The 9576-nt window shown below is 38.2% G+C and overlaps 1 protein-coding gene and 1 long non-coding RNA gene across 2 annotated transcripts; both read left to right on the top strand.

Annotated features, from left to right (window-relative positions):
* The first annotated feature begins 278 nt into the window (after positions 1–278).
* On the top strand, positions 279–2372 carry CLDN8 (claudin 8). The gene has a single exon (XM_057300939.2). It carries the CDS (start codon positions 451–453, stop codon positions 1126–1128), a length of 678 nt encoding a protein of 225 aa, XP_057156922.1. The 5' UTR covers positions 279–450; the 3' UTR covers positions 1129–2372.
* Positions 2373–4589: 2217 nt separating this feature from the next.
* On the top strand, positions 4590–6965 carry LOC134729716 (uncharacterized). The gene is made up of 3 exons (XR_010111060.1): positions 4590–4639; positions 6191–6378; positions 6780–6965. It is a non-coding gene; the product is annotated as an uncharacterized LOC134729716 (long non-coding RNA).
* Positions 6966–9576: the final 2611 nt, after the last annotated feature.

The raw sequence follows: 9576 nt of genomic DNA, 5'->3' as shown, positions 1-9576 counted from the left end.
TACAAGGTGCACCTTTCACATTACAAGGGATTGGCTCATTTCTTGATGCTTATGCAACCACTTATAACTATGCCTACAGGTAAACATACTGCTGTCTTCTTGGAAGACCGAGAAGTATAAAGAATGTTTATGTGCAGGTCTAGCTGTTCCAAGTACCCAAGTGTTGGTTTAGACACACCTGGATTACCATCCACCTTTTATTGGCTGAGAAAGTTGCCACACCTGATTTGTAAGTTTACCTGTTGCAGCCAATAGCAGGGCCATCTCAGCCAGCCAGCACTGGATACTATCTGGCCAGAAGTAGCAAAGCAGCTCTTATTTGAAAAACCACTGGGTTCCCAGTTCATTACTACAGGAAAAACTGTTCTCTTCTGTGGCACAGAGAACCCTGCTTCAAAGCAGAAGAAGCAGTTCCGGAGTCCAGCTGGCTAAAACCCATCCCAGAGGATAATGGCAACCCATGCCTTAGAAATCGCTGGGCTGTTTCTTGGTGGTGTTGGAATGGTGGGCACAGTGGCTGTCACTGTCATGCCTCAGTGGAGAGTGTCGGCCTTCATTGAAAACAACATCGTGGTTTTTGAAAACTTCTGGGAAGGACTGTGGATGAATTGCGTGAGGCAGGCTAACATCAGGATGCAGTGCAAAATCTATGATTCCCTGCTGGCTCTTTCTCCGGACCTACAGGCAGCCAGAGGACTGATGTGTGCTGCTTCCGTGATGTCCTTCTTGGCTTTCATGATGGCCATCCTTGGCATGAAATGCACCAGGTGCACGGGGGACAATGAGAAGGTGAAGGCTCACATTCTGCTGACGGCTGGAATCATCTTCATCATCACGGGCATGGTGGTGCTCATCCCTGTGAGCTGGGTTGCCAATGCCATCATCAGAGATTTCTATAACCCAATAGTGAATGTTGCCCAAAAACGTGAGCTTGGAGAAGCTCTCTACTTAGGATGGACCACGGCACTGGTGCTGATTGTTGGAGGAGCTCTGTTCTGCTGCGTTTTTTGTTGCAACGAAAAGAGCAGTAGCTACAGATACTCGATACCTTCCCATCGCACAACCCAAAAAAGTTATCACACCGGAAAGAAGTCACCGAGCGTCTACTCCAGAAGTCAGTATGTGTAGTTGTGTATGTTTTTTTAACTTTACTATAAAGCCATGCAAACGACAAAAATCTCTATTACTTTCTCAAAATGGACCCCAAAGAAACTTTGATTTACTGTTCTTAACTGCCTAATCTTAATTACAGGAACTGTGCATCAGCTATTTATGATTCTATAAGCTATTTCAGCAGAATGAGATATTAAACCCAATGCTTTGATTGTTCTAGAAAGTATAGTAATTTGTTTTCTAAGATGGTTCAAGCATCTACTCTTTTTATCATTTACTTCAAAATGACATTGCTAAAGACTGCATTATTTTACCATTGTAATTTCTCCACGACATAGCATTATGTACATAGATGAGTGTAACATTTATATCTCACATAGAGACATGCTTATATGGTTTTATTTAAAATGAAATGCCAATCCATTACACTGAATAAATAGAACTCAACTATTGCTTTTCAGGGAAATCATGGATAGGATTGAAGAAGGTTACTATTAATTGTTTAAAAACAGCTTAGGGATTAATGTCCTCCATTTATAATGAAGGTTAAAATGAAGGCTTTAATCAGGATTGTAAAGGAAATTGAATGGCTTTCTGATATGCTGTTTTTTAGCCTAGGAGTTAGAAATCCTAACTTCTTTTTCCTCTTCTCCCAGAGGCTTTTTTTTTTCTTGTGTATTAAATTAACATTTTTAAAAAGCAGATATTTTGTCAAGGGGCTTTGCATTCAAACTGCTTTTCCAGGGCTATACTCAGAAGAAAGATAAAAGTGTGATCTAAGAAAAAGTGATGGTTTTAGGAAAGTGAAAATATTTTTGTTTTTGTATTTGAAGAAGAATGATGCATTTTGACAAGAAATCATATATGTATGGATATATTTTAATAAGGATTTGAGTACAGACTTTGAGGTTTCATCAATATAAATAAAAGAGCAGAAAAATATGTCTTGGTTTTCATTTGCTTACCAAAACAACAACAACAAAAAAAAGTTGTCCTTTGAGAACTTCACCTGCTCCTATGTAGGTACCTGAGTCAAAATTGTCATTTTTGTTCTGTGAAAAATAAATTTCCTTCTTGTACCATTTCTGTTTAGTTTTACTAAAATCTGTAAATACTGTATTTTTCTGTTTATTCCAAATTTGATGAAACTGACAATCCAATTTGAAAGTTTGTGTCGACATCTGTCTAGCTTAAATGAATTTGTTCTATTTGCCTTATACATTTATATTAATAAATTGTACATTTTTCTAATTATTTGACATTCTTTCACAAGTCTCCTTTTATTTCTGTTTTATTAACTTGTAGAAGAGTGTTGGAAAGCCTGATATTTTTTATTCTCCAAATTGAGAAAGAATGTCAAGATTTGCTTTGTAAAGATAAACAGAGCATTAATTTTTGAAAATATAAATTACTCTGTTATTTATGTTATTTAACAACAATATACCTTATAATCATTGGATCCCTATACCAATATTCAATGCAGATAATATATTTATAATTTAAGATAGTACTATAAATTCAAGCAAATCTATAGGTTATAAATATTATGTATATAACAACCAGGTTTGAAAAATTTTGTGTATCTAAATATATATTTCTACTTCTGAGAAATAATAAATAATATTGTCTAATGTTCTGGGGGCATGTATTACATGCTAGGACCTCTACTGCTTATATGAATTGTTATTAAATCTTTTATGAGACTGATAATGTTATTAGTTCAATTCAAAGATGAGGCTATCTCAGAACAATTCATTGATTACTCAATAGAATCAGGAGATTTATAAAAGGGCTGCCTGGACTCATAGCTCAATACTCTTTCTCTCAAGGAAAGTGAATTTCTTTTTTCAGCAATGTCTAGTTTAAACACGAATTTTTATATGTTAAAATGACACACTTAACTACCATGAGTTGGGAAAACTTATAGTTGTCTTTTTTTTTTTGTAAATTTTTTTAGTTGAGACAGGGTCTCACTCTGTCACCCAGGCCAGAGTGCAGTGGTGCAATCTTGGCTCACTGCAACCTCCACTGCCCGGGTTCAAGCGATTCTCCTGCCTCAGCATCCTGTGTAGCTGGGATTACAGGCATGTGCCACCACCCCCAGCAATTTCTTTTTTCCATATTGGTGATTCTCTTATACCCAAGTGCTCATTCATCCTAGGCAATTTTGCTTTTTCAGGTCAAAACATTCGTAAAAGGAAAAATACAGCAAAAATAACTGAGCACCTTGGAGAAGAAATCCATAGGCCGCATCTTCTAAATACCAGTCTCTAATCAACTATTTTTTCTTTTACCTAGAAAGCCCTTTAAATGTCCCAAACTCAATTTATTATTTCTCTCCTCTTTTCTCTAAAACAGAATAACACATCTAGTTTTTATTATGGCATCACTTCGAGTATCTGAAATCTTTCTACAACTTTCCACCTTTACTATCTGCTCATCTCTTATCTACATAATTGGAAAAGACTTCTAGACTTGTGTCATTGTCTGCAGAGTCTTTTCCCAACAGCTGTCATCTATACTTTTATCTTAGTTGTTTCTAAAACGCAAGTCAAGTCCCATCACGGCCTGCCCATAAGCTCGGTAAGGACATCCCATTGCCTTTAAGGGAAGTCTAAATGCCTTCGCATATGCTAACTGATGGGAAGGAAAAATTATCTTACAATTTTCAAGGCAAATTTTATCAGACAGTTTAACATCAGTGTATTACCAGTATAATAACAATTATAAAGTTAATGTCCCCAAATTAGCATAATTAACATGGCACAGGCCTCTTTAATATTCTGAAAGAGATACATTGACAACTACAAAATGATTCAATTGGTGGCAAATTGCATGCAATAGAAAGTTTTATAATGTATTTCCATGGAAAAAAAATCATGTGATGGAAAGGACAGGGGAGGCAGAGGAGGTGATGTTAAGTATTCACATTGTAGCTAGTTGGTTTTATGACTTGAAGCAAATTTTAGAACCCAATGTATCTCACTGTAATTATCTATTATTTTCCAATTGTCAGAATAATAGGCCATAAGGTCCGACGGGATTATAATAGGGTATAATATTCATTGTGTTAGTGAATTTGGAACATTAAATGTGTTGCACCAATGAAAGGCAATATATATAGTAAAAAGAGGACCAATTTTGAAAGAGTCAAATGAGAGAACCATTTCATACACACCCCCAAGCAGTGAATTTAGAAAAGTTCATTAGCCCCTGAGACTCAGTCTCTTCTCATTCATATAATGAAGGTAGGATTACTGCAGGAAAGAAGTATATAAAGTAACTAGCCCAATGCTAGAGTGAAGAAATAGTGGATCACTTCTCTTTGTATAATATTCCTCCTTAAAATTCCTTGGAGTTGTATGTAAAATATGCACGTCAATAAAATAAGCAAAAATAGAGAATAAAATATTAAAATAATAATTTTTCCACATCAGGTATTCATTGTGAATCTTACCAACAGGTTATTTTATGATTAATTATATAGCCCTGGGAAATGGATCTTCAACTGAATTAAGGAAAAGAGGTAATTTCATAATTTTACCATTAATACAGAAAGGAAAAACATTAGTATGCTTATATCTTTTTTTCTTAGTAAGATTTAGATAACTGTTTTAGGATATGCATTTAAAATATTTTCAATTTATTTTTCTAATCCATTGGTCCAAACTTTAATTACTAATGTTATTTACACCACACAAAATTTCCAGATGTTTTGAAAATGTTGTGTTCTAGAGGGCTTCTAAATACTTATCTCGTTGACTGCTCAAAAATAACAGTATGCCTTCGTATGTAGAAGATTCCATTTAAGAAATAAAAAATAAAAAATGTGATGATTCCTTAAGCTATTAGCTTTTGATAATTGTTTCATCTCATATAGGAACATTAGTTAAGTACCCATTACATTTTCCAAAATGTTTTAACCTTGCCAAAACATTTATGTCTTGGATAAGCATAATACCATTTCATCCAGAAACAGTATGTTGTAGAGATTTGGAGCCCAGGAATGAAGGAAGGCAGCTGTGTTCAAATCCCAGCTGTGTCACTTATTCCTGTGTGGTCTTAGGCAAATTACTTAACCTCCTAATGTCTCGTGGTCCTCATCTGTAAAATGGGAGTCAAAATCGTGCCTGAGTTCTAGGGTTGCTGTCAAGATTCACTGAGTTGATATACATCAAGTCCTTAGCACAATACTGGGCAAATAATGAATTAGATATCAATCTTGCCTATTCTAGCTACTTTTCAAACCAAATAGAATAATAATATTTTCTTCTTTTTCATACTATACCACTTGTTGCTCTCACCATTACCCCCCTTCTGCTAATTCTGTATCCAAAATGACAGTGTCATGCATTGTGAAACAGTTATTAAGCTACAGTACTGTAAGTGCTAGAGAATCCAGGATGGACAAGACAGTTTTTGCTTTCAAGGCATTTACAACTAACAAGAAGAGACAAGAGTGAGGAATGTAGCTGAACTGCATGCCCACCCATGTGTTTGGTGTTTTTCTTTCTTTACCTCATTGATCCTTTAAAAATTCTGTGAATTAGATATTAAATTATAAGAACACAGAGTCTCAATGAAGTAACATACATATATAAATACACACACATATCTTATATTATCTCATTGACATTAAGTACCTTGAATTAGAATTAGGCAGACTATACATATATATATATATGTACCTTGAATTAGAATTAGGGAGACTATATATGTATATATATGTACCTTGAATTAGAATTAGGGAGACTATATATATATATATATATATATATATATATATATACACCTTGAATTAGAATTAGGGAGACTATATATATATACTCTGTGATTAATATGTGTATAATATATGTCTCAAGTCTTCCCTGTGATTCACTGGTCACAGCATTTTTTCTCCCTGAACACTAAAGTGACCTCCTCATCCATCTTTGTTACATTTTAACTCCCTTCTCCTTCCCCTCTTAACCTCTAGATGATTTACTGCTTTTAGTGCCTGACATCTATTACCTTCTCCTGTGGGATAACATTCTATTTTTTGGACTCCAATTGTAGACCTTGTATTTCCATTCACCAGGCCTCCTTCCTTGTCCTGAGAAGGACTTCCCTGTCAGTATCCCTGCAACCCCCTCCTCTCAACTGTGATCCAACTGCTGAAACAAAGCCAAATTGCTGCTGAGGCCCAGCAGGCAGAGGCTGGAAGCTTTCTGAGACGTTTCAGGCGCTGCCACCTTCCGGGAAGAAAGAGAAGCATTGTGTCCAATGGTGAGTCTAAGAAGAAGGAAGGGATTCCTGGTGTAGAGGCTTAAGGCCAGGCCTGAATCTCTGCTAGGAGTGAGAGGGTGGGAGAGAAACTCAGGCCCTCCTTGCTTAACAAGTAGCCCTGGAAGGAGGGAAGGCTTTGTTCACCTGTCTTAGGGGGATAACCTTGGGGCCAGAAAAACCTTGGGAGACTTATTCATAGGCTGGGTTCCTACTTAGCCTGGGGCCTTGGAGACTGTAAGACCAGAGAGTGAGGACACTGGACAGCTGGGAGTGCGGAGGCTGCTTACCAGGTTCCCAGCAGTCAGATAGCAACTTTAAGGTCACTAGGTCACCACGTACAGCAAGAATTCCTGCCACTCCAGGATTGACTATTGCTGATGGTAGCAACTTGACTTCCACAGGGGAAAAGATCCTGAAATTATGTAAGGGAACACCAAATAGGACCCAACAAGTAAAAAAGTGAAGGAAACTACTTCCAATATGGCAAAGTTGATCCTCAAATTCAGAACTATTCCTTCCCAGCCCTGCAGACAAGTTCAACATCTTAAGCATGGGAAAACAAACCAGATAAACAAAACCACAAAACATCGAATGGCCTAGCCTTCTTTTTTCTTCTGGTCTTCTGTCATGGGCCCTGTGGTGCCCATATTCTGGTCTGGTCAGACCCCATGTCACTTCTTTGCCATTCAGAAATTCTGTCCTTCAGGCACTTGATCACCGGCAATGCCCTCGTCATCCTTTATTGTCGGGGTGGTTGAATCCCAGCCTCTGCTTGACCTCTTTCTTCCTGGCTGCACCCATGCATCTTCCCCTGTGCCACACCATGCTGTGTTAGCTCAGTCCTGCTGTGAGACAGAAGTGTGTCAACCACCCCACGCTCCTTCTGGGAAAGAGATTTACCCTACACTATTGCTCTCTGAGCTTCCTTCCTGTTCTTCAAATCACCATGTATTGTATATCTCCCCCACACCTACTTATATACGCCTATGGGTAGATATCTCTTCATAGCTATATGGGGATCCTCTTTGAAGAGCAACTCTAGTTTATTAGATGCTCATTGCACATTGCTAAACCCACTCCCTGCCCCTTTCCTAACTGCCTGCCTCCTTCTTTTCTTTCTTTCTCTTTCTTTCTTTCTCTCTTTCCTTCCTTCTTTCTTTCTTTCCCTCCCTCCCTTCCTTCATTCCTTCCTTCCTTCCCTCCTTCCTTCCTTCCTTCCTTCCTCTTTCTTTCCCCCAGGTTGGAGGGCAGTTGGTGCAATCATAGCTCACTGCATCCCCAACCTCTCGGGCTCAAGCAACCCTTCCACCTCAGCCTCCCAAGTGTCTGGGACTATAGGCTGGAGCCACCACGCCCAGCTATTTTTAATTTTTTTTTTTAGAGATGAGGTCTCCCTATGCTGCCCAGGCTAATCTCAAAAGCAATCGTCCTGCCTCGGCCTCCCAATCTGCTGGGATTACCAGTATGAGCCACAGTGCCTGGCTGATTCCTTTTCAAATGCCAATGAAGTACATATGAAAATGCTGAAAACGAAAAGAACCTTTTAGAAAAATTAAAAATATCAGAGTTGAGCATTTTCCTGATTCAGGGAAGAATTTATATAACCTTTCTTACCCAGTGGGCTAAAATAAAATAATAATTGGCATTTGTTATTTAACTTTTTTTAAAAGATAGAATAAATTTTATTAACACAGGCATTGAGCAAACAACCCCAATCCATCTCCATACTCAGCTTTTTCCCTCTTGCTTGGTTTTTCTGATACCCATCCCCCTCCTCCCCACCAGTCTCTATGGTTATTAAATTGGTTGTCTAGGGTTGCCTCTCTCTTTACTGATCTCTCTATTTTGCACTTGAATTGTTGAAACCCTCCTGAGACGGAAGGCGGTCTGTGATTGAAGATCTTTTTCCTTTGTTTTTAATCTGCAACCTGGTAGAAATATATTTGTGTGAGCATCACAAATGAATCTTTTCCCCTATTTTTTTTCTGAATTGGGCTATTTTTTTATGTTCCTTTTTAAATTTTTGATTTGAAAGTAGATACTTTTTCATGGCTACATGGAGATCCTCTTTGAAAAAGAAACTATTTTATTAGATATTAAAGTTAAAAAAATACTTTGGAAATCAAACTGCTCTCCAGCTTTAAAGCTGAGAAACCCTCAGAGGAAAAGGAAGCCTATCCTCCTAGTTCAACTGCAGCCCGCCCTGAATCTTAATACAATGCTCTTTTACTTTTATTAAAGGAAGAAAAAAGAGAAAAAAACATGACTCAGCATTGGCCCCTGCTCTATGATACTGTATTCACAGGGTTAACAAGAACTACATGTCAGGTTCTGAACAGAAATACAGTTATAATTAAGCATTCATCAGTCTGCCCTTTGGCCCACTTCCTTGTAACTAAAAGCCACATAGCACCAGATACGGAAGATTTGCGTGCCCACTGTTTCCATAGATAGGATTTCCAAAGTTAGAATCATGAGGCTTTTGTTTAAGAATTGTTCAAGATGTTCTTCAGATCCTGGATGCCAGCAGAAGGCTGACGCTACCAGTTTGAAGAGCCCCAGAGAAGAATGAAATCAGGATGATAATGCAGTTTCTTCCTCTCCCCGCCCCAAGACTTCATTCTGCACTCTGCCACCAATCACGGATCCCACATTTCTGCCCACTCCTAGCTCCTTAAAACCTCCAGCCCCATACTCCTTGGAGAGGAGGATTTGAGGTTTCCTCCCTTCTCATACGATTATTACACTCTGTCTGCCGCAATCTCTGGTATCTTACTCAGTGTATTAACTTGCTGTGCATTGAGCCAATGAACCCACAATGGCTGAAATCTTTACTTGCTATATAACACAAAATCTCAAAACTTGGTGACTCAAAACAAGGACTATTTTTAGATATTATTTCCTGGGATAGGAATTTAGGCAGGGCTCAGCTGGCCTGTAGCATCCTCTTCAGTTAGTAGCTAGTGTATAAAGTGTCAACAATTTTCCTCACTGCCTGGTGCCTTGGCAATGATTCCCCTATATGTGGTCTTATGGCCTCTCCACCTTGTCTTTTCACCAAGGGAGTTTGTCAGCAGAATAGCTGAGAGCTTTAAGAATCCAAGGGGGAAAAATACGAGTCACTTTCACCATATGCAATTGGTCGCAGACAGTCCGAGGTCAAGGAGAAGAAAAACAGGCCCCTCTTCTCAATGGAAA

The sequence above is a fragment of the Pan paniscus genome, chromosome 22, assembly GCF_029289425.2.
Source record: "Pan paniscus chromosome 22, NHGRI_mPanPan1-v2.0_pri, whole genome shotgun sequence".
Lineage (NCBI taxonomy): Eukaryota > Metazoa > Chordata > Mammalia > Primates > Hominidae > Pan > Pan paniscus.
The sequence above is the reverse complement of the archived record's forward strand: the minus strand, read 5'-3'. Positions and strand labels throughout refer to the sequence as shown.